We start from the raw sequence: 25,251 nt of genomic DNA on the forward strand, positions 1-25,251 counted from the left end.
CGTTAGGCCGTTCTTTTATAATCCAGCGATTAAACCAGACACATCAGCATGAGGCGTGTTTGGAACTGTGCTGGGCAGTGCACCCGCCTGCGCCAATCCGTCAGGCCAACCTCAATTACCAACAGGTTGAGACCTGCCCAGATCTCTTCGTCTTTCTCAACGTCGGCCTCGTACCGCAGTTCAGGTCAGCTCGGTGGCCTCCAGAGACTATTGAAAGTCTCCGAGGAGGTGACGGATGCTCTGGCAACGAACAAGCCAGTAGTGGCCCTAGAGTCAACCATCTACACCCACGGCGCCCTGGGCAGCCTTGGTCTGGAAGACGTCGTGCGGCAAAATGGGGCTGTGCCTGCTGTCGTGGGAATTCTCGAAGGCGTGCCGACAGTGGGCTTGACACCTGCCGAGGTGGCTCACATTGTCGAGCACTCGCCCAGGAAGGTATCGCGTAGGGATATCGCATATCTTGTTGGTATGGTAAGTTAAACCCGTTCCAGCACCTCCACACGAGTGGAAATCCCCGACTTATACCACATCCTGCAATAGGGCATGACGGGGAAAAGGATTAATGGCGGCACAACGATTGCTGGCACCACGGTTCTGGCGCGACTGGCGGGTATCCGTATTTTTGGCACCGGGGGCTTAGGCGGTGTCCATCGTGGCGGGGAGAACACGATGGACGTGTCAGCAGATCTGACAGAACTGGGACGCACTCGTATGGCCGTCGTCAGCAGCGGCTGCAAAGGCTTCCTTGACATCCCCAGGACGCTCGAGTACTTGGAGACCCAGGGCGTGCTCGTGTCGACCTTTGCCGACGGCCGAAAAGGCGACGTCGACTTCCCGGCCTTCTGGGCCCGTGACAGCGGCACCAAGAGCCCCTTCGTGGTTCAGACGGAAGAGGAAGCAGCGGCTATGATACTGGCACAGGAGAGCTTGGGTATCGAATCCGGAATCTTGTTCGCCAACCCCATTCCCGAGGAATCTTCCATCCCCAGGCAAGAGATGGATGCCGTCATTGAGCAGGCTGTTGCGGAATCGCTAAGCCAGGGTGCTCAGGGCAGTTTGAACACGCCATTCATTCTGGGCAGGATCCGGGACCTTACCGAAGGCCGAAGTGTGCCGGCAAACGTAGCTCTCGTAACCGCCAACGTGGCACGCGCTGCAAAGATTGCTCTTGCGACGACGAGATTTGTTTCGGGAGACCTCGAGATCCCGACTAGAAAGTGAGCACTGAGGTTACTGCAGGCGTGGATTGGATCCTGACAGTGGTAAAACATAGGGAAAGCCCGGTGTCAAGGCAGGTACACATCCCAGTTAGTGGTATATCGACAGAGAAGCCAGTCATAGTGAAAGAAAAGGTATGATTCTTAAATTGTTGACTATCACTTATGTTTGAGCATCGCCCATGACGGCCTACGGTCAACCCCTGATATGACGTCTGGGCACCGGCTGATCGTATTCGTAGGCCAACAAAGAAGCCCATGTCATCATTGCGGGCTCAGTTGCTGTAGATCTAAGCTGTAACTACGCAGGACCAGATGCCGCCACAAACGCATCACCTCATCTTCATACCTCAAACCCAGCCCAAATAAGCCAGTCGATAGGCGGAGTGGGACGTAACGTGGCTCTCGCTGCCCACAGAGTGAGTGGCAGCAGGGGTGTCCGTCTTTGCAGCATGGTCGGCAACGACGTGTAAGTTCACGCACATCAACCGAGGACATAACCGTTGCTGACTATACCCAGCGCAGGAACAACTGTCGTGAATTCACTTGAGTCTGCCGGTATGGATACATCATGCATCCGTCGCCTGGAGGGGGCCGCAGGCCGGACCGCGCAGTACGTGGCGGTCAACGATGCCAACAAGAGCCTTGTCATGGCCATGGCCGACATGGACATCTTCACAGCAAACTCGGATCCTGCGCACTGGGCCTCGGTCGTGACGGCGTCCAAGCCAAAATGGCTCGTCATCGACGCCAACTGGTCCGAGTCCGACATTCGGTCCTGGATCAAAACCGGCAAGCAGAACGGCGCCGCCATCGCCTTCGAGCCCGTCTCCAACGCCAAGTCGGCGCGCCTCTTCGGTCCCGTCCGCGGCCACCACGAGCCCCTCGGCGTCTTCCCGGCCCCGAGCGTCGACCTCGCGACGCCGAATCAGTACGAGCTGGCCGCGATGCACGCCGCCGCCTCGCAGCACGAGTACCTGGCCGACCCGCGCTGGTTCGACGTCGTCGACGCCTTCGCCATGTTCGGCGGCAGCGGCATCCGCGAGCGCTTCGTCCGCCTGACCTCCAAGGCCCTGGCCGACGCGGGCGTGCCCCAGCAGGCCGTCCAGCTCCTGCCCTACGTCCCGACCCTCGTCGCCAAGCTCGGCGACCAGGGCGCCCTCCTCGTCGAGATCCTGGGCCGCGACGACCCGCGCCTGCGCGACGCCGCCCACGAGCCCTTCATCCTGACCCGTGCCGCCGTCGACCATCCCAGCATCGGTGGCGTCTACATGCGGCTGTTCCCGGTCGCGCAGGAGGTCGCTGACGTCGTCTCGGTCAACGGCGTCGGAGATACTTTCCTCGGCGTGCTGGTGGCGGGCCTGGCCCGTGGCGGCAGGACGGTGGATCTTATCGATGTCGCGCAGAAGGCTGCGGTGCTCACATTGCGGAGCTCAGAGTCGGTCAGCGAAGATCTGGGCACGCTGGAGAACGAACTTGTTGCCGCCGCCGCCGCGTCTTGGAAACAGTAGATGAATAAATCTCGTATTGTTCCGAATTAATGTAACATACATCTGCTTCACGAGCCAGGCTATTAGTTCTAGCTTTGAGAGCGTTTTGCGAGCGACATGCTTCCCCCGACAGATGCATGACACTGTCTCGTAGCTTTGTACATTGGCATAGATCGTAGTTGAAGGATCTTGGAGTAGCAGATTGTATTCATATTATGACCTTTCTTTTTAGTCAAAGGGGATTCTGCGCAAGCTTTCGCCTCCGTTCCTCTTCCTCATTTCCTGAGCCGCAGCGAGACTGCTAGGTACCTTGATACCACAGCAATCTCCCCAGCTGTTGAGCTGATGCAGATGCTTAACGCCATCATGCTCCACCATGACCGCACCACCCTCGGTCTCTTCCTCCTCGGGCCGTACGCCAGCTTCCGCCTCAGTGCTCATACCGTCCACAGCGGGTACAAGTGAGCCGAACAGGAAATGCTGCATCACGGGCAACTTGGCCAACACCTCCGCCACAAACATCTTGCGCATGCCTCCCTCAATTTTGTTCCAGTTCTTCGCAGATGATATGTCGTCCAGCATAGGACTATGCCATCGAAGACCTTTCACAGTCTTGGTGCTGTTCACAAAGTCCACCTGGCCAAGGTACATGAAATCATGGCCGAACTCCTCTATGGTTAGCTCCTGGTGGATGGCGAGCGGCGTGATGAATGGGTGATGCAGAAGCTGACTGGAGCCAAATAAGAAGGGTAAGAACTGATAGTCGTCCAGGCCCCATACACCATGTGAGCCCGCAGGCTCCAGATAGTAGGTTGACTGGACGGTGCGCATCACGGTCAGATACCGCGTGAAAACCTTCAGCACCAAAGCCTTGAAGTCACTCTGCTTGACGACCTGCAGCTGATAGAGGCAGAGGAGCCAGATCATGAAGTTGAGCTCGTGGCCCGAGCCATAATCTATGCGGGAACGGTTGCCAAAGGACTGGAGGAAGTAGGTCTCGACCTCGGCGACGGCCTCGGGCGAAGTGACACCAAGCCTCTGGTGCCACGCGGCGCTGGCCGCCTTGGTCTTGTCAAGGAAGGTGCGGAAGAGCTTGTTGCCGAAGCGCGAGCCGCCCGAGTCATCCGGGGGCGTGGCGAGCACGAGCGCCTCGGCCTCGTCCAGGATGGCGAGGATGGACGCGAGTGCGGGAGTCTGGTCCTCATCCTTGACGGCGGAGATAGGCACGTCGACCACGGCGTCGGATAGGCCGAAGACGAAGGCGAGGATGAGGTTGTGGGTGGGCGACGAAAGGAACAGCTCATGGTCCTTGCGGGACAAGATCCTCCTGGAGGGGACCTGGAACGACAGTGTTGACGGCTCCGGCGGCGGCGGGAGGGCCGGCGTCTCTGGAGTGGGAACCGGAGCAGAAGGTGTAGGACGGCGACGTCTAGGCTCCAGTTTGGGAAGGCGGTCTTTAAGGTTGGGGATTGTAGAGGGTGGTGGAACGCCTGCCGGCTGTCCTGTAGCCATGGGTGCAGCTGGACGTTGTTCCTTGTTACTATGGGCAAGTGTTGCCGGATTTCAAGTATGGTTATAATGGGTTATGAATTGCGCAAGTGATTTGGATGAGCAACTGTGTTGATATTGGATAGTCGATAGTAGGGTGTACCTGGGACGGTGAAGATCAAGATACAGCAGGTTGAGTACCTACCGACCTACCGACCTACCGAAAGGTGCCCCGCCACCTCCGACGCGCCACTTTCTTTCACCCCTCGTTCCTTCCTAAGGAGTACCTGATTGTCACGCCTAGATCGGGAATGTTGCATAATATACACAACTCTAAATTCCGCGCTAATTATGGGGTTGACCGAGCTTGGGAGAAAGGTAGCTCCAACGTCAGTGGCAGAAAAAGAAAAAAAACATTGAAAGAAAAAAAGTTCCAAAACGACCGAGTTTGGAGCCTCAGCTAGCTACCCGCACGTCACCAAACAACCACCCCCGACCAGCCTCAAACCCCGTTCCAGGGCGCATTTGCACAGCCTGCAGAAACATGACGACGACGACTACTTCAGGACCCGAGGCGCTCCTGTCGCATTTGCACAGCGCCGATGGCTCTGCGACGTTTTCTTATGCCGGCTACACCATCGTCGGCGCAGTAAATGGTCCTATCGAAGCACAACGCAGAGACGAGATCCCCGAAGAGGCCGTTGTGGATGTTGTTGTTCGCCCGGCCGCTGGCGTTGGAGGTAATTGTCTTCTATAGACGGAGCTGGCCGCCGCTCGAATGCATTTGCTCATCACTGTCTACTAGGAACGAGAGAACGCCATCTTGAAGGCTTGCTGCAATCGACACTTCGCCAGATCATCCTTGTCACCAACTTCCCTCGGGCGCTGATCCAAATCACCCTTCAAATCACCGTAGCACCCGAAAACGAATACGTCAACACAAAGGTCGTCCAGGCCAACACGGTATGTTCAGATTCTTTGGCTGGAATCCCCAAAATACCCGTTCATGCGCGCGGTGGCACATACGCTGATACTCTGGGCCATACAGAACCTGCCGATTCTACCTGCTTTGATACAGACCGCCGTCCTAACATTAATGTCGGCCGCGATCCCATTGACAGCTACTTTAGCATCCGTCGTCATCGCTGCCACCACCGAAGACGGGTCGAACAGGGAAATTATCAACCCTACGGCTCGTGAGATCGAGAAGTCTCGTTCACTCCATGTCTTCGCATTTACTTCTCACGGCGACTTGATTCTTACTCAAAGCGAGGGCGAGTTCACCATGCAGGAGTGGGAGGACATAGTAGCGTCTGCTCAGCGGCAATGTTGCCCCAGCACTTCAGGTGACATTAACATGGGTGACGACGCGGCAAGTGGTGCCGATCTCGGCACATTCACCCGGTCTGTAATGGAAGCCAAGATCGCGTCTGATCTTTATTGGAAGTGATGTGATGCCTGCATCGATTACAGTGTCCACAACGACATGCAAACGCCAACAGTCTTGGGGTTTCAAAACCTTCTACAGCGCATGCAGAGCTCGCCTGGATGGGTCTGAATAGAGGATCTCAGGTGCATTTGGAAGGTTAATGGACGATAGGGATGGAGGTTTCGTTCCCAGACCCCAAACATGGGCGTGCCTTAATGTCTGGCCTCTGGGATGCGCTCCGCTCCGCTTCGCCAGATCAACGGTAGTCCGTGCATGCAATGCTGTCAACGTGTTGCCGCCGAGGATCAGTCGGGGAAGCAATCCGACTGCTCGGCGTAGGGCGTGGCCCAGCAAACGCCGTCTGGAAAGACGTTGAATGGGTCCTTATGGTAACTATCATGGGCTTTGCCGCAGGAAGCCAATGCTTGGATCGGAAGCCAAGCTGAGATCGGCCTGCCACAAGCCTACGTTTTGGTCCCCCGTTGTGGATTACGGCCATGTTTCACCTCATGGCTTGTTGTCATTTCTGCAGGCTTATGGGGGGAACAGAGATGTAATACACAGGTTGAGGCTTCGAATAATGGAGATCTACAATGCCCATAACTCATGAATCCTACACCGCTGACTGAATGTCCTTGGCTTCAAGATGCTGTCCCAGAACTGGGTAAAAAGACACTGGCAAAGCTTGCCGGGCTGGGCAAGCAATGCCCAGCTGCGAGGCCTTCAGGACAAGCGCCCTTGGTAGCTGAAGGTTCAAAGGCCACGCGCAGCCTTGCAGTTTAGATAAAAGCTTAGCTGATGCCAAGTTGACGAAAAGCGAGCAGGTATTGGCCGTCTTGAAGTGAACATTTTGTTGAGTTCATGTTAACCATGGCGGCCAACCGTCCAGTCTGTTCGTTCGGTAGGGCAGCAGCCTCGAGTGTTTCGCGTCGCTGAAATACAGTAGACAGGATAGCTTATGCAACGGGGAGTGGGGACGGAGAGGCTCTAGAAACCTCGTGCTGAGGATGTGAGACGAGACGCTGCACTATTTTGACCCCTGGAGCCCCTACAGGTGGCCCCTAATAGGCTAGCAACCCCGAGGGACCCCTGCTTTACGCGCAAGATGAGACCAAACCAAACCGACAGTGGGCAGTACGGCTGCGGGCATGGCTGGCATGGGCCAGCGAAATTCCCACGTTGTAGGGGATTGTAACGTTAACGGCCACCAAACCCCGAACAAGCGGCAAAGCCAACGGGCTTGCGCCTATCAACGTTATTCTGTCGCGACGCAAGTGGGAATTCCGTCGAGCGTCTGCAGTGGGCGAGAGATGCTTGAGCCTCTTCGCCAAACCTAGTCATTAAGTCAGGCATGCGAGACTGGCTTGACCCCACCGCTGTCACTTCTGGACACGGGTACCGGCAATGCAAACGACGGGCGCCAGCTTCAGACTGCAGGCTCGTCGATGGCATTGTACCGCAGAAACTCTGATATGGATTTGGCTCCGACATCTGCTACGGCCGTGGCAAACAAGACCAGCGCGCCCGCGTCCCACCCGGGCCAGATGCGTGCCAGATAAAGATATCCGGCTTGTCGTCCCATTCTCGGGCTTTCTCTTCCTTTGGTCCTTCAGTCTTCGTCTCGTAGACCCAACGTCTTCAACCTCCCCTCCCCCCTCCGCGCTTGCGCAAACAGCAACTTCAGAGCTCTGGTAGTTCTTGCAATCAGCCAGTGTCTTCTGCCTTTGTCCTCATTCTTCGTTGCGTACAATACCCATTGAGTTGCTCATACTCACCCTTCAAGCACTTTCTTTGTGTGTGTGTGTGTGTGCATCCTCGCTTCGTCGAAGTGCAAAACACTGTCCATCTTTGCTCTGGGAGCTTTTACTTCTAATACATACTTCTTTTTCTTCTTCTTTCTTTCTTGGATCTTGTTGGATACTCGTCCTACTACTGCTACGACCACTGCTAGTCAGTTCGACAACTCGCCATCTACATCCAAGCTTTTTCGTTCCTCGGACTCTTCGACTTGTCGACTGTTTGCGGCCCCTGTTTCAACTCGCGTTACGACTTAGACACCAACTAAAGATAATTGTCCGTTAAAGAGATCCAATTTGTCAGCTTTCAGCATCAGCATTCAGCATCGTTATCGAAGATACCCAGTCGGTGTTTCGCCCGACCTCAGTTCGTCGGCAATCGCTCCTATTCCTTTTTAAGCGAGCCAATTTCAAGATTTCAACGGAAGCATCGATATCACAACTTCTAGCGCGGTCTAGATTGTTGCGGAATACAGCCAGTCAGGTGAGTTACTTTGGTCCCTTGGCAGCCATACATGCTTCTTACGGGGTATATATGTACCTAGCCCTGTCCCCTCGCTCCACTCGGCCCAAGACAAATACCGACGACGGGTTGGCTAACGTGAGCTTCGTCGGATCCAGATTTTTGTCACATCAGCGAGGAGAGTCTGCGACTTCCCGAATCACCGAACAGTGGTGTAACGTGAACCAGAGACAGCCTCTCGGGTCGGTCTCGCGTCATCCCCCGGGATTTCCCAGAGGAAGATCTTCAACGGCAGAAGCTTATTGCTGCAACTTGTGCATTGTGCATAGCCTACCCACGGTGTTAGGACCGATCGTTACTTGCCCGAAGTAATCCCCGATCGTTGCTGGACAGTCGGTGAAACCGGTGCTGCTACAATCCCTGTTTGTGCAAGCTTAGTCCTGTTGCCCTGAACTCTGCCGAGCAAATCTATTTGCTCACGCACAAGGCACCGAATCCCTGTCCCCTGCGCCTCCCTGTACACCCTGTCCTGTACGCCCAGCGGTGCTCCGAGTACCCTTTCGGACAAAATGGCGGGTTTAGTTACTTCTCCCACTGCGCTCCATCCAGCCCTCAGTAATCCGTCCGACGGTGGGGTTATGTCCGTCCCCGAGGCGTCCAATAAGTCATCATCCATTCCTGACGGGACTCGTGGATCACCCGATGCTCTGGCGGACCGCCCTACTTTACCTCCACCTTCTTCCTCGACTTCTTCCTTTTTCGAGTCTGCACAACACTCCAGCAATGACCAGCAGAGCGATGCGTTCCCGTCTGAATCATCTGTTGCAGGCTTGACGGGTCCTCACTCGTCCAAGAGCTCCCACTTCTCTCCTCGCATGTACGGCCACCACAAGAACACTCGCTCAGTGGAGTCTGTCCCGCGACAGACTATTATGAAAGCATTGGCCTCGGTGGCGCGCAACAATAAGCCCGAGGCGCTATCACTCACCGGCATGCTTTCCGCACACTCCGGCCCCGAGGCGCGGCCCTCGTCCTCGTCGTCGCAACGGCTTTCGGAGGCTTTGAATGAACTGGCCAGCCGCAACACTCCTGCCACCGCACTTCCTTCCATCCAGTCGCCCTGCTTCTACCACCAACGGTTTGACGACAATGTGGACATCGACAAGGTCTTGGAGGAGATCAAGAATGACGACTGGATGTCGCATTCTCGTCTCGTCCAGACGGCCACTGGAGTACGAGAGGTCTCGAAACAGCTTCAGCGCCGGCCCATCCGGCGGGCTGTCCGCAATGTCATGATTGTCACCAAAGCTCGTGACAACGAGCTTGTCTACCTGACTAGAGAGTTGGCCATGTGGCTGCTCCGCACTCCGCGCTACGGCTCCGATGTGGGTGTCAACGTTTACGTGGACGCCAAACTCCGAACGTCGAAACGTTTCGGGGCTACCAGTCTAATTGAGGATGACCCTCGATTTGAATCAATGTTGCGATACTGGTCGCCCGATTTGTGCTGGAGTCAGCCCGAGAAGTTTGATCTGGTGCTTACTCTTGGCGGTGACGGCACTGTTCTTTTCACTTCATGGCTGTTCCAGCGCGTCGTGCCACCTGTCCTGTCTTTCAGCCTCGGCAGTCTGGGCTTCTTGACCAGCTTCGAGTTTGAGAAGTACAAGCAACACCTGAACCGCATCATGGGCGAGGAGGGCATGCGTGTCAATCTGCGCATGCGGTTTACATGCACGGTCTATCGCCATGGTGCGAATGGTGCCGAGGCCGAGGAAGGCGAACAATTTGAGGTTCTCAACGAGCTCGTCATTGACCGCGGCCCATCGCCTTATGTCTCCAACCTGGAGCTGTATGGCGACAATGAGCTCTTGACCATTGTGCAGGCCGATGGCTGTATTTTCTCCACGCCCACTGGCTCAACGGCTTATTCGCTCTCGGCTGGGGGCTCGCTGGTCCACCCGGACATCCCCGCCATTCTTCTCACGCCCATCTGCCCGCATACACTGTCGTTCCGGCCCATGGTCCTGAGCGATACCCTGCTACTCCGGGTATCCGTCCCACGCAACTCGCGTGCCACCGCCTATTGTGCCTTTGATGGCAAGGGCCGTGTCGAGCTGAAGCAGGGCGACTATGTCACAATCAGTGCATCGCAATACCCGCTGCCTACGGTGATGCGAACGGATACGGAGTGGTTCGATAGCGTGTCCCGCACCCTGCAGTGGAACACTCGCGCTGCGACCCAGAAAGGGTTCGAAACCAAGAAGGACGGCGAGGAGATGACTAAAGAGGAAGAGCCCGAGTGGGACATTGACACCGACTCCGCCTGCTATGCCAGCGAGGATGGCAGCACCAGCGCCAGTCCCCTGCGGCGCCAGATGTCTCTCCTGGGCATGTAGGAAGCTCCAGGCTACGATGAACCGCCCAATTAGAGTATAGAACGATAGAGAGTCCTGTTTATTGGGGACGGTGCTGGGCACGAGCATGTCCAGCGCCGTCGTCTACGGGCAGGATACGAATGAACATCTCTCGCGAGTTGTTGGACCACAGCAAGTATACACAGGGTCTCTTGCTAAGACAGTTGGTGGGCCGTGTTTGGTCACCTGAACCCTGAACCCTCGGGCACTCTGTTGACGCCCATGATGCAAAAGTCGAGATGGCTCGAACTTGCAGCGAAATTAGCGGTTAGACTACATAGATACCTACACTAGGTAGTAGATGAGAAATCAATAAGTCCACGAGTGCCGTCGAGCCGTCCTATCTCTCCCAGAGATAAGACCGCCGAAGATTCCAGCGATATCTCTGAAGTGATGAATCAGTGATCGAGGCTGCATGCACGCATGCATGCAATCATGCAATTAGCAACAACAGCCATCCATCCATCCATGCTTAAGCGGCACTGACATGGCGGTGACTCGGAGGAACTGGATGGCAGTTCAGCAAGTGGCCTCCCGAAGTTCCCTTTAATTGCTCCACTGAAGTTGGAGGGGGCCAGGCGATGCCATTTGCTGCTGCAACCTGCAGTGCTTCTCCGATGTCTGAAACGCCAAGTGGGTTGACAACTCCCACGGCAAGGGGCCATGTGTGTTATGTGTCTTGGGTGCAGTCCACCGAGCGAGCCGAGGGACAAAGGACTGAAGTGCGACTGAGTGCACAGTGGGCGCGCAGGTGCAATGTTTTCCTACCTACTTACATACTTCCAATAAGTAAGGAGCCTCTCGTGTCGTTGGCTGAGCTATGACATAAGTTGAGCCTCAGTGTCGCAGTTTGGATATCGGTTAGTGAGGTCCAAATCTTACCTAATTAAAGCGAAGAGCGGCGGGCCTGGTGTTTGGTGGAGTCGGATGGCGGCCTAGCGAGTGCTTTAGCGGATCTAGCGCAAGGGAATCAGCAGCTGATACTAGAAGGCTCCCAGGAGACTCCCAGGAGACTCCATGTGTCGCCAGGGCCGCCAGGGCCGCCCGAGGGGGGTTGCAATAATTGGACGGCCATTCGACACTTGATTGGAGGGCCCTCCGGCCATTCGTGCTTTCGCTGGGCCTTCGCGGTGATGGAGCTGGTGGCAGGCAGAGGCAGAGAGGCACGGAAAGACGGCCGAGCGAACGTCGATTGACCGCACCTGGCCCGCACTAGACGAGCAGAATTGGCTGATGATTGGGGCCCAACAAGGGCCTTTGGGGGAGCCTTGGGGCCTTTTTGGGCCTTTTGCGAAGGAAAGAAGAAAAAAAAAGTAAGTGGCCAGGTCTCCGTCTGGTCCCGTCTGGGTGCCAAGAGCACGAAAAGGCGACAATCTCGGATGTGAGAAGGAGGAGATGGAGACTGAACAGACCAGACGCTTCTTTGCTCGTGCTTTCGCTTCTCACCTCGCCTTCGCCAACCCAAGCCAAGCCCTTAATATAATATTCTCCTCATCATACCCGATTCTTCTTCCGCAGCGGCAATTGCATTGCATTCTTCATGTCTCGGGCGCCAGGCACGACTAATCCCACGACCCTGCTCGGCTTATAGCTGCTGCCCTATTTTAGTACTACATCTTATTGCTTATTACATACATACCGGCCTACCACCTACATACATATACCTACAGCCAGCCCCCAGCTGCTGTCTTCCCTCCCGAGATTGTCTGCAGCACAGCAGGCAAGCCACCCTCGGTTTTGATTCGCTGTCTGCCGGGTAAAGCTCTTTTGAGAGTGCGCACTCCTCTCACAAGCCACCCTACCCGGCAAAATGCTTTCAATTTCGGACGCGGCGGCGCTATTCCTGCCCTTGCTGGTGCTGCTCTCGATAGCGCCATCCCTCGCGTCGGCCTTCAGCCTCAACGTCTCCGGCCCCGACTGGGCCTTTGTCGCCGACAACCAACACCTCAAGGCTTCGACCTCGGAACCATGTCGCCAGGCCTACAGCGCCCCGATCGCCTGCCCCGACACCCTCCTCGGCATCGTCGCATCCATGCGCCCGGGCTTCAAGCCCACCACCAAGGACTATGACGCCATGTGCACCACCACCTGCAAGGACGCGCTGGAGAAGTACGTCGCCGGCGTGCACGCCGCCTGCCAGTTGGACGCTGGCGACGCCGCCCAGCTTTTGACCAAGGCGACCAAGCCCTACGAGTACGAGGACTTGCCGGTGGGCATCGTGGGTCAGATCTTCCAGTACCACCTGGCGCAGAGCTGTCGGACGGACGGGTATGTTTCTCATTTCTTTCCCCTTCCTAGTCTGACGGCATACCAAAGGAACCACTTGCTTACACGTTCACACATATAGACGCGGTAGCTTCTGCGAATTCTCGACCGAACACGCCGAGGTTGACGACGACTTTGAATGCGACGACATCTGCTCGTCCACTTACTTCCAGAACGCGCACGACTACCCCGGCTCGCAATACGAATTTAATTACTACTCGCTCGTGAACGAGTCGCAATGGTGGGAGGACCAGTACCTGTCCGGATACGACCGCCTCATCGCGTGCGGCAAGGTGAGGGCGCCGTCGGCCCCGACGGGCTCCTCGTCGGCGCCTGGTTCGTCGGCGACTGCGACCGCGACCATGTCCGGCGGTTCCCCCTCGACGTCCAATATCGACCCCTTATCTGCGGCCCAGACAACGGCGTCGAGCGCCACGGGCATGGATAAGGCGAGCGCCGAGACGCTTAGCGCAGTGGCCGCCTCCGCCACGGCCGCTGTCCCATTCGCATCAGCGGCTACTACCGACCTCGGAGGCGTGAACACCCTGCTGGTGTTGGCCTCTGCGGCCGGTGCTATCTTACTAAACAAGTTCATGCTAGACTTATAGTACTAAATAATACCTTAATAAAAGAAGAGAAAAAAAAAGAAAAAACGGCATATAATATAAATACCTAAATATAGTCAAATTGTCAACAACAATTCTTACTCAAAGGCTGAACCACCTACTCCGTCAGGGGTACGTCACTTAAGAAGCTAACTTTGTATCGCGAAAGGGAAAAAGAACATTACTATTCGATATCCCCACGTGCTATGATGTTTCTTAACGTTCAAGCCATCTCTACTTGAAACGAACGGGTTTCGGCCGTTCTCTCGGCCTTCGCGACGGGCCGCCGCTACTCAAGCCACCCCCAGATCGTCAAGCTCTTTAGCCCGAGGGTATCTCCATGGGTTCCCGATCTGCTCTAGAGATGCTGGACAAAGATGTGGCGGCAGCTTCAAGGGTTTTGGAAGCCTTCTCGTACGCAAGAATCAAACCATGAACCCCGCATCCAGTGGTATATTTACGCCCGTCATGCTCCTGCTCTTTGCGAATGTGAGGACCTGTTCGGCGACGTCCTGTGCAAAGCAGCGTGAGCAACATGGTTACGTGAGTTGGTGGATCTTATGGAAGATCTGTAGATGGTCTATGACAAGGGGCGGTGGGGGTGATGTGTTATAGTCGCCATACTACTTTTATAACTGCGATTACTTACCTCGACGGTAGGGAAGCGCTTCAGCTTCGTCTTCTGGCGGTAAGCGTCTTTGGCCTGCTCGGAGAACCGGTCGGACCATTCCTGGAACTTGGTCTTAGCTACGTGTATACGTACGTATATATATATATCGTTGTTTTCTAGTAGAAGGAGAAAGAAAGCGTAAACAATACTCACGGTTAACAGCAGCCCCGGGCTGACGCTGTTGACGCGGATTCGGGGCGCGGCCATGACGGCGAGGTTCTTGACGAGGTGGATTTGGGTGGTCTTGGTGACGGAGTAAGCGAGCGAGCTGCCGTTGGGGTAGATGCCGGCGGCCGAGGCCGTGGTGATGAAGGCGCCCTCGGTCTCGTCGAGGTACTTCTTGGCGGCCTGCATCAGCCACAAGTGGGACTTGACGTTGATGTTGAAGCACATGTCCCAGTCCTCTTCGATGGTGTTGTCTGCCGTTCGCCCAACCCAACACCCCCTTCCGGTCAGCTTGGTGAATCTTGGAAATGGACTTCGGTAGCTTCCGTGGGTTCTGAGAGATTTGTTACCTACCTTCTATGCTGGTCATGTCGCGGAACTTGGTCCAGCCGCCGTTGGAGAAGACGACGTCGAGGCGGCCCATCTGGACGACGGTCTCGCGGACGAGGCGGCCGATCTCGTCGCGGCGGCCGAGGTCGGCGCGGATGGCGAGGTAGGCGTTGCCGTGCTCGCGCTCGTCGTTCTGGATCTCGTGGGCCGGCAGGCGCGACAGCTGCTGCAGCTCGCCCACCACCTTGCGCGCCCGCTCCGTATTGTGGCTGAAGTTGATGACCACCCGGTACCCCCGCCGGGCCAACAGCCGCGCCGTGGCCGCGCCCACCCCCGCGCTGCCGGCCGTGATGAGGGCCACAGGGCTGACTCGCACGGCTTCTTGTGGCTGTTGCTGCTGCTGCTGCTCTGCTCCTTCGCCGTCTCCGCCGTCTCCGCCTTCTACGCCTTCCGCGTCCTCGTCCTCTCTGACGGTGCGGGTCGCGTCGGACCAGGTGCTCATTCTTTCGTCGGCGGTGGCCATGGTAATAATGGTTGTATATGATCACACGCTCACACGGGACGGGTAGGTAGGTAGATAGGTAGATGGATAGATGGGCGTTGGTGATCTCTTTCTCTCTCTCTCTCTCTCTCTCTCTGTGACGTAACGGAGATAAGAAGTAGTTGTGATACACACGCGACGAGGAATTTGGGACCCGGTGTTGGAGCGGAGTTCGTACAGGCTACAGGCTCACCAAGTCGGCAAGCGACCCGACTGACTGTAAGGGATGATCGGTGCACAGGTTCTACGTCACATCCTTGATTCCCTGTCGTAGTTGCTTGTCCAGCGCCTGCTTCCGTCTTGTACACTCCAGAAAACGCTCTCGTCCTTGCAGAAGGATGGCAGTGTAGAGCATAACAATTGGCCCTGCCGTTGGCTGTTCTGGCCCTCTCTTTTCATCGCCGGCATGGCTGTCTGTATACTTTACCTAAGATCCCAGGTATGCATCATTGGACGTTACACATGTCAAGCGGGGTCGTCATTTGGAGGCGTGGGGGGAGAGAGATAGAGAGACGGAGAAACGGAGAGACGGAGACCAAGAAAGCGGGGCATGGCAGATGAGTTTCTCTCGGACTCGCCTACTCGCCCTAATTTCGGCCCTCCACCTCGGAAGGGTTTCTGGGGGGCTTCCTGGAGACTGCCTGTACCCAAACCCCCAATTTGACATCATGGGCTAATTCCGTGTAGCCTACATGATACACCCCATGCCTCGGAGTCTGGAATCTGTCCGGGACGCCTGTCTGTCATATCCCATGGGCTGGCTAGGGTAAGTTAACTGTCGCGACTTCAACGTCTCGCCCAGCTCTGGCTATGACACGCTTGCTTTGATCTTTGTGTTGTGATACCTGCCCCGTTCCTTTTTCTTCTGGTTTCCGAATACCTAGGCTCAAGTTTGAGTTCCGCTGTACCTCTAACCAGAGCTTATTGTCACACGGTACGATGGCGTCAAACGGGACGACGGCGCCGGTGGTTGATGCGACCGAGTCTAACCCGCTGGTTCACGACTACCCTGGGCCGCTGAAAATCGCCGTGGTTGGCGCGGGTATAGGTGGACTTTCTGCGGCCATCGCACTGCGTCGCCAGGGTCACATGGTAGATGTAAGAAGAATCTCGAGATCTCAGTCGCTCCTCACCTGACCGCTGACCCGAGATGCAAGCTATACGAACAATCCTCGCTGGCTAGCGAGACCGGGGCCGCGGTCCATCTGGCGCCCAACAGCAACGGGCTGCTGCGGAGATGGGGCATCTACGCCGAGAAGTTCGGGGCCTGCAACACGACGAAAGTGGTCGAGTTCGCGTACACGGGAGGGGTGATCAAGGAGGTCGACCTCACCATGCCCAACAAGATGTGGCAACACCCCTGGCAGCTGGTGCACCGTGTCGCCCTCCACGACAACCTCAAGGCCGTGGCGACGGCCCAGGACGCGCCGGGGCCGCCCGCCACCTTGTACACGTCAAGCAAGGTCACCGGCGTTGACCCGGATGCCAGGACGCTGACCTTCGCCAATGGGTCGACGAGGACGGCGGACCTGATAATAGGAGCCGATGGTATATACGTACGTTTCTATATTTGTTCCTGCCAACCCGTATGAAGTGGAACATACTGATGGTTGGATACACAGTCGAAAACCCGCAAGGCGCTCGGCGGGCCAGAGACCAAGCTGTTTGGGTCCGGCAAAGCGGCCTTCCGCTTCCTCCTTCCTCGCCAGGTCGCGCTCGACGACCCCGTGACAAGGCCGCTCGTCGACAGGGTCGACAGCCTCTGCATGTGGTTTAGTGACGACCGCAGGGTGGTCATGTACCCCTGCAACAACAACGACACGTTGAACTTTGTCCTCATCCACCCAGCTAACCTCTCACATGCTTCGCCGAGTGATGGTACGTTCCTTTAGCCTTTGTATAAGCGTTTCGGATAATGTGTGCTAATGACCAAGGTACAGAGTGGAACAAGCAAGGCAGTCTCGAGCAGGTCCTCAAGGTCTATAAGGACTTCGACCCGGCCGTGAAGCAGTTGATAAGTAAGGTTAGCCCGGAAGAGCTCAAAGTATGGCAGCTGCTGGACATGGACAAGCTCCCGTCGTGGGCCAGGGGCGGCGTGGCCTTGCTTGGAGACGCTGCGCATCCGTTCACGCCTCACCAGGGACAAGGAGCCGGCCAGGCAATGGAAGATGCCGCTGCGCTCGCCGTCGTTTTGCCCAAGGGTACTGCGCCCAAAGATGTCCCCGAGAGGCTTCGACTGTATGAGAGGATCAGATACGACAGGGCTCACAACATTCAGGAATATTCGAGGCAGTCGGGCAAAGATTGGGTTAATGGTGTACCACAGATTGACGGTAAGTTTTTGTATCATGCAAACACCCTCCTGTTGGTTGCTATCATTGCTTGTACTGACATGAATCGCAGTGATGAAGTACACAGCCTACAACTTCGGACATGATGAGTTCGACAACTCGACCCGGGTGTTCAACGAGTGGCTCTCATCCCAGAAGCCGGATCTCTATCGCCGGATGCCCGTCGGCTTCGGGCCCGCTCCCGGTCCGCGACAAGACGTGTGCGGCCGGCCTCGATCGGGGCTCAACCAGAGCCGCTTCGTGACGACGACGGTCAAGTTCGAGACGTCGAGGACATACCTCGAGTCGCTGTTCCCCACGCCGGCGTTCCGCTTCCTGAGCCCGGCCACCGTCTGCCTCGCCAGCGTCGTCGTCACTACCTTGGACGGCATGGCGTGGCTGGGCGGCAGCGGCTACAGTCACTGCGGCCTGTACCTGCACGGCGTCGGCTACTTCCCGAAGGCCGGCCCCCTGTTGTCGGGACTTATCTACCCGTTTTGTTCGAGAACCTCGCGGACGCCATCATTACGGGACGGGACGAGCTGGGGTTCAATAAGACGTTCTGTGACATAGACATTGACCGCAGCAGCGGTGGTGATGGAACCTCCTACAACGCCTGCTGCTCCTGGCGTGGCGCCAAGTTCATGGAGATTGCGCTGGACGATCTGCAGCAGGAGGGAACGGATGTGACAGCGGACAAGGAAGGATCCGATATTCTGACCTACAAGTACATCCCGGCCACGGGCCAGCCGGGCAAGGCCGACGTCGAGTACGCCTGCGTGGTGCCGGCTGCGGAGGAGGCCAAGGTGGCGGCGCGGACGGTCGAGTCGAGGGCGACGGCGGGCAAGGCGAGCCTCAAGTTCGACGCGGGCAGCTGGCAGACTCTGCCCACGCTGCACCACGTCGCGTCGGTCCTGGCCGGGATCCCGGTGTATAGGGTGGTCGAGGCTACGGTGGTGGAGGGCACGGGGGTTCCTGACGTGTCGTCTTGCCGGAGGATCGAGTAGGCAGGTTATGTGCTTTTGTTGTTTTGTGTAACGGCGGATCGCCTCTTGAGGTTTGTTTACATGTGCTCATAGTATATTATAATTCACCTATGTGTGTGTATAATTTACACCTATCTTGTTCTTTATACGTTCCAGTTCTGTGCAATCTAACGAGTGTATGGAACGAGGGCAACCAGTATTTATTTTCCTTGAGCTTATGTCGTAAGCGCGAACATATCTCATGAGAAGTTGATCACTAGACAATCGTATTTGGCACTACTATTTCGCATATCGCACATGCAAGCCAATTACTAATAAGATGATCTACTGATCTGACCAGGCACGACATCCAAACCAACTAGTCACTGACAGCGGACCCCCCCTGATCGTCATGGGGTAGCACAAAGATAGCCGATCCCCCCACTCCGGCTCTTTGCCCCCCCTCCTCCACATATCCGACCGACGTCTGGCCAGGAACGCACGCGGGTCTCCACGACTGATTGCAATGCATGAATGAATGCCGATGCTCTGTGTGTGTGAGTCGGTTGTTGGATCTTCGGACGAGATGTGGGGTAAACGGGGGAAAGATAGGGACGGCACCGTGGCTGCGATTGCCTTGTGCGTGATTGTGATACTACAAGACACGAAACTTACTCGCCGTCCGAACATCTAAACACTCCATTTTACAGATCGTCGTCTACTCACATACCTGAATCAGAAACCAACAGAGACGTTTTGTCCACACATAACGAGCAGAAGCGTGGTCTTTCAAAGCGAGCATATACTCTCACTCCAGCCAGCCTACCCCATCCACCCATCATGACGTCCTCCGCACCCAAGGAACAGCAGACGCCGCCGACCCCGAACAACCTGCCCAAAGTCTCGCGCTTCATCACGGACCACAACGAGGCGGGTGAAGCCATCTTCTCAGACGCGCTGCCGACCGAACTGCCGCGCACCACCATCTACAACGGCGCCTCGTTCGGGCTCGGCTACGCGACGGCCAAGACCCCCGTCGCGCTCAACGACGGCGCCGACATCGCGGCCTACACCCCCTTCTGACGAACCCGCCGGGCATCGTGGTCCCTGGCGGCACCGTGGCGCGTTACGTTGACGTGCCGCCGCTGTCGGTGAGCCCGATGCACCGGACCGTCAGCCTCGACTACGGCGTCGTGCTCGAGGGCGAGGTGGAGCTGGTGCTGGACTCGGGCGAGGTGCGGCGGATGCGCCGGGGAGACCTCGCCGTCCAGCGCGGCACCATGCACGCGTGGCGCAACCCGAGCGAGACCGAGTGGTGCCGCATGCTCTACTTCCTGCAGGAGTGCGAGCCCGTCCGCGTCGGCGGCAGCGGCGGCGGCGGGGAGAGGCTGCTCGGGGAAGACTACGGGGACATGGATGGGCATGTCACCAAGAGTGGGAACTAAGTAAGAAACAGAAATACCCCTCCCTGACCCCCGTCAGAAAGGCTTCCCCATGAATGAACCATGGAGAGGAGATGGGGAGGAGGGAGGAGGGGGGAATAAGAAAGAAAGGCGCTGTTTGGGAGCAGAAAGGGAAGAGGGTGTGTGGCTAGCTGGCTGGCTGTGACGGGTGGTTCGACCGGTGTGTGTTTCTGCTTGCGTGCGCGGAGGGAAGAAGGAAAGAAGAAAAGAAGGGGGGGAAGAGACCGGGGAGTTTTTTTCGTTCGCGTGCTGCGCCGTTCTTGGGGCCGCGGAGCGAATCCATGATTGAATTCCCCCTTTTTTTTTCTTCTTCTTCTCTCTCTCAACCAACAGCCCAACAACCGGTGGAGGAGGGAGGGAGGAAGGGGAGGAAAGCAGGAGGAGGAGGAAGAGGAGGAAGAGGAGGAGGAGGAGGAGGAGGAGGAGGAGGAGGAGGAGGAGGAGGAAGAGGAGGAAGAGGAGGAAGAGGAGGAAGAGGAGGAAGAGGAGGAAGAGGAAGAGGAAGAGGAGGAGGGAGCCCCGGCTTCCAATCGAAATCCGAGGTGGCTTTCTTTAGCACAAGCCCCAATGTCATGTACGAACGGCGGCATGAGCGGGTGGCGTCGAAAGCAATCAACCAATCATTTTGCAGCATCTGAACAATCAATAGCACATGTGCATTGCATCCTCACCGAGAAGGGGAGACCGACCAATTGCCAGAAGAGAGAGGGCACACCGACCTGGCCGTCTGTCGGTCTGTCGCCTGGTACTACCCCAGCATGCATGATATGTGGCACGGGCAGGTATAGATGCGTCTGAAAGGAGTGCACATCTTTTAGTCAGGGTTGCAGCCGAGCTTCAGGTAGAGAAGGGGGGCGAGGCAGAGGAGGACAATCCGCTGCCTCTCATTCGCCCCCTTTTTGTTTTTATGTCGTGTAATCATGTGCCCGTGTGTCGTGGTGATATGTAGTAGCGGCGGTTGCTGCTTACTTTACTCACTGTACGGCTGCCAATTCAGATGATCAATCTGGATATGCCGGATCCGGACAACCCAGGCTGCCTCTCCCCAACCCCAATCCAGGCACGTACATCCTCTGGGCTCGCTCGTATATGTGATGAAACGCACGGCCTCGAATGGTATTCCTTGCGCCTGTCGTTTTCGCCTCCGCGGACGGGGCGTGCCCCATACCCCGTAAAGTGACAGAAAATGAAGAAGAAGGACAGGAAGCCAATGAGAAAGGAGGGGATGGGATGGGACAAGGAGTTGGCTTTTACCCCCCTTGCCCTCGCGGATTCCCCCTCCTGTCTACAACGAGAAATGGCTTCGCGGAAGGTCCTCCGTAGTAGCCGCCAGTGGTGTTTTGGTTGGTGCGGCCCATGCCAAGCTCTCTGGCATCTCGACATCCATGCTTTTGTTAGTAAGTACTCGAGGTGTGCAGCAATAGCTCTTGCTAGGGGTAGTAGTTGTTGTTACTGCTGCTGCTACTGCTGCTCTTCTTGTTCTTCTTCCCCTCCTCCTCCTCCTCCTCCTCCTCCTCCTACTGCTTCTTCTTCTTCGCCCCTCGTCACCTTCGGCGCATTGATGCGCTGGCAAGGATCCGCGTCGGAGGTAGTAACCTCTCTCGAAACTGTCGTTGGTTTATTGCCGTGCTTACCTCTTACTATATTGTACATATGCAGACCTTCTACTAGCCGGGTTGGCTTTTTGCCAGAACCCGGCAAGCGTGACAGGATGGTTCGCTTCTCATCGCCACGTAAGAGAGCGCCGGTTTCAAGCCCCGGCCCGTAGGTAGCAAGCCTGTAGTAGCTTAGTAGGTATGGGCATGTATGTGGACAAGATACTATACAGTGCGGTGCGTCCTGCCCCCTCCCCTGGCTGCTTTCTTATTGCCATGCGAAGTGTACCCAGGCCAGAGGAACAGATACATTTACCAAACAAGAGCTGTCAAGAAGAAACCGACCGGACGGCCCCGATCCTGTTCGCAAACTCATGCCATGTCTTGAAGCTGTGCTTTGCCTTTCCCCTCCCCGGCCACTTCTTTCTCTCAGTAGCGGACAATTCCAAAACCAGAGGGACCCGCTCCAACTTCCCGTCCTTCCGCCCTAGCCCACAACCATTGCGGGCAGACTGGGCCAAGAAAGAACCAAAGGCGGAACCCGACGCTGGGAAACACCCTCCGGTGATGCCAGATCCTTGTAGCACAAACTGGCGAAGGGCAAGGCCAAGGCCAAGAGCAAGAGCAACTCGGCAGCGCCGTGCCGAGGAAGAAACTACTCTGCCGAGTGTTTCAAACCGCATATATCAAAAAGTTTCATGCCCACCAGCAAGCCAACTATCCTCTCCTTCGGCCCCTGGTCTGATCTCTGGTTGTTGACAAGGATAGTGTAAACCAGCGCGAAGCCGATAATGACTCGCGCGATACTAGACTATGGCGCATTATGAAGTCAGGAACAGAAGACGGTGGTTCTTTTTTAGGGCCATGGTGACCAAAGTTGCAGCATATCCAGGAAACACAATCTTCTCCATCGGCGTCTCCCCCAGTCCTTCTAGTCCCCTCCTAGTCTTCCCCCTATGCCCCCCAGCTTCGTACCCGCAGAATAACGTTTGACAAGCCAGTGGCGTGGAGCTGGAAACGGAGAGCAATGGAAGGACGAACAACAACGTCCCATATTTCTAACTTCAGGGCGATCCTCCCCTCCTTGTCTGTCTGTCTGTCTTTCGTCTGTCTCTCCCGCGCTCAGCCCTGCGGTCCCACCTTGTCTTAGTGGATGCCCTGGACAGCTCAATGGCGAGAGGCCATTTCAGCCGGAGAGGGTGTGTCGCTTTTGACTTTGGCACTGTACTGCCTGCTTACTGCTCAGCCCATGCGCGGGAGCTTGTCGTTTCCGTCGAGACTCGACGCTTATGAACCCAGAACGTAGGTAGTGCATATAGACCAGCACTTTCTGTAGTAGTATGTATACTTTCTGTGCTTGTTCACTCCTCCTCCTCTTCCTCCCTCTGAAGGGCATTGGGGCCAAGGCCGAGAGAAGGCGCGCTCACATTGGTGCGCGTATAACCAGGATCGTAGTTGTCAAGATGGAAAGCGAGCTGTCAGCCAGTCCCGAAGCCGAGAGAACTATTATGCTTTCTTCCGCATCGCACCTGCAGCTCCGAGGGCGGGAGAGAAAGATAACAGCCTGAGAGCCTGAAAGCCTATGGATATGCAACCCCCCGATCTCCATTCGTTCCCTTGGCCTTTTCGATTTCGGTTGGTGAGGCCGATAGCGCGACGTCCCCCCGGCCACACCCCCTAGACTCGTACCGCATCCCGGGAATGTGGGAGTAGACTTGAGCAGTTTTTTGCGAGCTACCTCTCTGCTTCAGAGGGGACACACGGGGTGGAGATAGTGAAAAGGGGCCCTTTCGCGCGTGCATTTGACCCGCTGCGGATTGAGGTGGTGGAATCAGGGCGGAATCTATGTATGCATATTGTCGGCCGAGAGTCCTCTTCTCGGAAATCGCAGCGGCGTCGCCCGGGCTGCCACGTAGGAATTGTTCTATTCTCGGATAGCTTCTTCGCCACCGCGCAAGATACCCTGCCAGTGATAAGTTGTAAGTGCTTTAAGACCCTGTTAAATCAGGAAAGTTGCGAGTGCCCGGGTGTGTTGCATCGTCACCTTCAAGACGTTTTTTTCCTCCGAAGCGACTTCTCCAACTTGGAAGCAAAAGCCGACTAGCATACCCATGTTAGTCCGGATCCGCTGATAGCAAGGGGGGTGGAAGAGGGGCCAATGTTGCTTTCGACTTTCTGACTCCTTTTGGAGGGGAAAAAGGAAGCAGGTTGTGCGTCTTCATCTGCTGTTAGGCGGCGCCAAAGCAAAGCGCCATCATCGCAACCCTCGGCCTCTCGCTCCCGGGGCTTGCAATGCGACTGACTGTTGGCAGCCCGGGCAGAAAAGAGCTGAACGAAAGATGCTCTGCCAGCGTAACGCTATCTCGACCAGGGGCGGGCATATTGGTACTGTACATGGACTAATAATAATGCTGGTGGGCCCAAGCCGGGCCTCATTGGCTTGATCCTACCCGACTTCTTCTTCCATGCCTGCAGACGACGACGTACTTGCGGGCAACCATCAGGACACCGCTGGAGGCTCAGGCGAGAAAAGCATGGCCCATCTGATCCGGGCGTGGAGTTGCGGCAAAGATGCCAACGACAACGTCTAGGTTAGCCTTCAATATGCGACGCCAAATATGATATGCATTTGCGGGGTGGGTGCGAAGTTAGGTCGTTGCTACCTGTCTGTTGCTGGCGACTAGTTAGTTGTACTGTATGAATGTAGGAGCCGACCCTACATACCACTCACTACACTTTAGCCCATCGACCAAAGTATATCAGATGGAGCAAGAACGGGCCGCATGGATGCAATTTAGTTAGTTGGTCGGCTGGCACGTACAGTAGTAGCTGTGGTAAAGAGGCTCGGAGATCCAAGGATCAATGATGCTACCGGGATCTTCTTCTACTGTACCGTGGTAGATGGGTGTGCAGGCTCCTCTCCCCCTAGAGAGACACACACACACTTGCTTCCCGCCAGAGAGTTCTGACATTAGTTTGGTTCGCCGTGGTCCCATAAGGCGAGCTGGACACTGTATAAGTACGCACGCACGCACGTCCTGTGCCTCAAAGTCAGTTAGTTAGTCAAGCTGAGGGCTAACTCACGTTACGTTACACCAATTACATAGATCAGACGCGAGAGAGCAGGGCAAAAGTTAGAAGCAGCGCTACTGGGCACTAGACGGTAGCTGCTACGTCTATTGCGACGACAAACGCAGAATCACCATGGCTGGCCTGGCAAGACCAATGTCACCGACTTTGTACACTGTTGGGTTCGTGGATCTGGCCAAGGGAACCCTGGAAAATATGTCAAGAGAAGCGTCGATCCACTGATCCACTTGCCAGATGGCCGTCAGAAACTGATATCTGCGTGACAGGGGGGGTCTGACCGGGGAAACACTCGGTCTCATCATCTGAGATACATATACAATAAGCAAGCAAGCCACCTTCTGTAGTGTAGGGAAGGGAGTGAGTGGAGTGAGTAGTGGTACGTAGATTAGAGGTAGGGAGGAAAATGAATTGAACATCGAAGGATGGCCTCAGGATGTAGGCTGGTGGCAGGAGAAAATCGACCGGAACCAAGTCCGGTAGCCAATTAGTGGGTCCCCTGCAGCTCATCCGCTGATGGTTGTTTCTCTTTTCGCCAGCGACCTAGACAAATTTCTTGAAGAAGGAGCGAGGAGTGTAAGCGAGTGAGTGAGTGAGTGTGAAGATCTGCAGCACGCCAACGGCTCGCTACTTACTTACTGTACGCTGCACGCCAAAGCCGCCCCCCTGAGCCGCCACAAGGAGGAGCGCACAAGAGGTCGAAGATACAGCGCATTGTGCGGTGCCGATACTGACCTATCACCAGGCGCTGCTGCGTCCCCTCTGCGGGCGGGACGCACGAAATGAATAGAGAAGCCAGCAAGCAGAGATAAGCAAATATATAGAGTATATTGATGTACATAATGCATGTATGCATGTAACCATGCGTAGGTCTCCTCTCCGGTGGGGAGGATCATTCATTCATTGATTTCGACCGGCTCGGTTGGGTTAGGGTTGGT

The 25,251-nt window shown here is 56.1% G+C and overlaps 9 protein-coding genes across 9 annotated transcripts; 7 read left to right on the plus strand and 2 right to left on the minus strand.

The window, feature by feature from the left end:
- Nucleotides 1-126: 126 nt before the first annotated feature.
- On the plus strand, nucleotides 127-2,728 carry PG986_007808 (carbohydrate kinase-like protein; the record flags this gene model as incomplete). Its single annotated transcript, XM_066844030.1, has 5 exons — nucleotides 127-471; nucleotides 541-1,217; nucleotides 1,280-1,352; nucleotides 1,460-1,686; nucleotides 1,738-2,728. The coding sequence occupies 5 exons, from the start codon at nucleotides 127-129 to the stop codon at nucleotides 2,726-2,728; spliced, it is 2,313 nt and encodes a 770-aa protein (XP_066700142.1).
- Nucleotides 2,729-2,935: 207 nt separating this feature from the next.
- PG986_007809 (uncharacterized protein) lies at nucleotides 2,936-4,219 on the minus strand (the record flags this gene model as incomplete). The annotated part of the gene is made up of 1 exon (XM_066844031.1): nucleotides 2,936-4,219. The coding sequence occupies one exon, from the start codon at nucleotides 4,217-4,219 to the stop codon at nucleotides 2,936-2,938; it is 1,284 nt and encodes a 427-aa protein (XP_066700143.1).
- A 520-nt stretch (nucleotides 4,220-4,739) lies between these two features.
- On the plus strand, nucleotides 4,740-5,645 carry PG986_007810 (uncharacterized protein; the record flags this gene model as incomplete). Its single annotated transcript, XM_066844032.1, has 3 exons — nucleotides 4,740-4,935; nucleotides 5,001-5,158; nucleotides 5,244-5,645. The coding sequence occupies 3 exons, from the start codon at nucleotides 4,740-4,742 to the stop codon at nucleotides 5,643-5,645; spliced, it is 756 nt and encodes a 251-aa protein (XP_066700144.1).
- Nucleotides 5,646-8,452: 2,807 nt separating this feature from the next.
- PG986_007811 (ATP-NAD kinase) lies at nucleotides 8,453-10,279 on the plus strand (the record flags this gene model as incomplete). The annotated part of the gene is made up of 1 exon (XM_066844033.1): nucleotides 8,453-10,279. The coding sequence occupies one exon, from the start codon at nucleotides 8,453-8,455 to the stop codon at nucleotides 10,277-10,279; it is 1,827 nt and encodes a 608-aa protein (XP_066700145.1).
- Nucleotides 10,280-12,107: 1,828 nt separating this feature from the next.
- On the plus strand, nucleotides 12,108-13,170 carry PG986_007812 (uncharacterized protein; the record flags this gene model as incomplete). Its single annotated transcript, XM_066844034.1, has 2 exons — nucleotides 12,108-12,565; nucleotides 12,645-13,170. 2 exons carry the CDS (start codon nucleotides 12,108-12,110, stop codon nucleotides 13,168-13,170), a joined length of 984 nt encoding a protein of 327 aa, XP_066700146.1.
- Nucleotides 13,171-13,592: 422 nt separating this feature from the next.
- PG986_007813 (uncharacterized protein) lies at nucleotides 13,593-14,855 on the minus strand (the record flags this gene model as incomplete). Its single annotated transcript, XM_066844035.1, has 4 exons — nucleotides 13,593-13,679; nucleotides 13,817-13,897; nucleotides 13,991-14,256; nucleotides 14,357-14,855. The coding sequence occupies 4 exons, from the start codon at nucleotides 14,853-14,855 to the stop codon at nucleotides 13,593-13,595; spliced, it is 933 nt and encodes a 310-aa protein (XP_066700147.1).
- A 957-nt stretch (nucleotides 14,856-15,812) lies between these two features.
- Nucleotides 15,813-18,210, plus strand: PG986_007814 (salicylate hydroxylase; the record flags this gene model as incomplete). The annotated part of the gene is made up of 6 exons (XM_066844036.1): nucleotides 15,813-15,971; nucleotides 16,031-16,429; nucleotides 16,496-16,751; nucleotides 16,814-17,206; nucleotides 17,277-17,621; nucleotides 17,666-18,210. 6 exons carry the CDS (start codon nucleotides 15,813-15,815, stop codon nucleotides 18,208-18,210), a joined length of 2,097 nt encoding a protein of 698 aa, XP_066700148.1.
- Nucleotides 18,211-19,008: 798 nt separating this feature from the next.
- Nucleotides 19,009-19,251, plus strand: PG986_007815 (uncharacterized protein; the record flags this gene model as incomplete). Its single annotated transcript, XM_066844037.1, has 1 exon — nucleotides 19,009-19,251. The coding sequence occupies one exon, from the start codon at nucleotides 19,009-19,011 to the stop codon at nucleotides 19,249-19,251; it is 243 nt and encodes an 80-aa protein (XP_066700149.1).
- Nucleotides 19,252-19,328: 77 nt separating this feature from the next.
- PG986_007816 (uncharacterized protein) lies at nucleotides 19,329-19,613 on the plus strand (the record flags this gene model as incomplete). Its single annotated transcript, XM_066844038.1, has 1 exon — nucleotides 19,329-19,613. One exon carries the CDS (start codon nucleotides 19,329-19,331, stop codon nucleotides 19,611-19,613), a length of 285 nt encoding a protein of 94 aa, XP_066700150.1.
- Nucleotides 19,614-25,251: the final 5,638 nt, after the last annotated feature.

The sequence above is a fragment of the Apiospora aurea genome (genome assembly GCF_038362705.1).
Source record: "Apiospora aurea strain CBS 24483 chromosome Unknown utg000005l_segment0_segment0, whole genome shotgun sequence".
Taxonomy (NCBI): domain Eukaryota; kingdom Fungi; phylum Ascomycota; class Sordariomycetes; order Amphisphaeriales; family Apiosporaceae; genus Apiospora; species Apiospora aurea.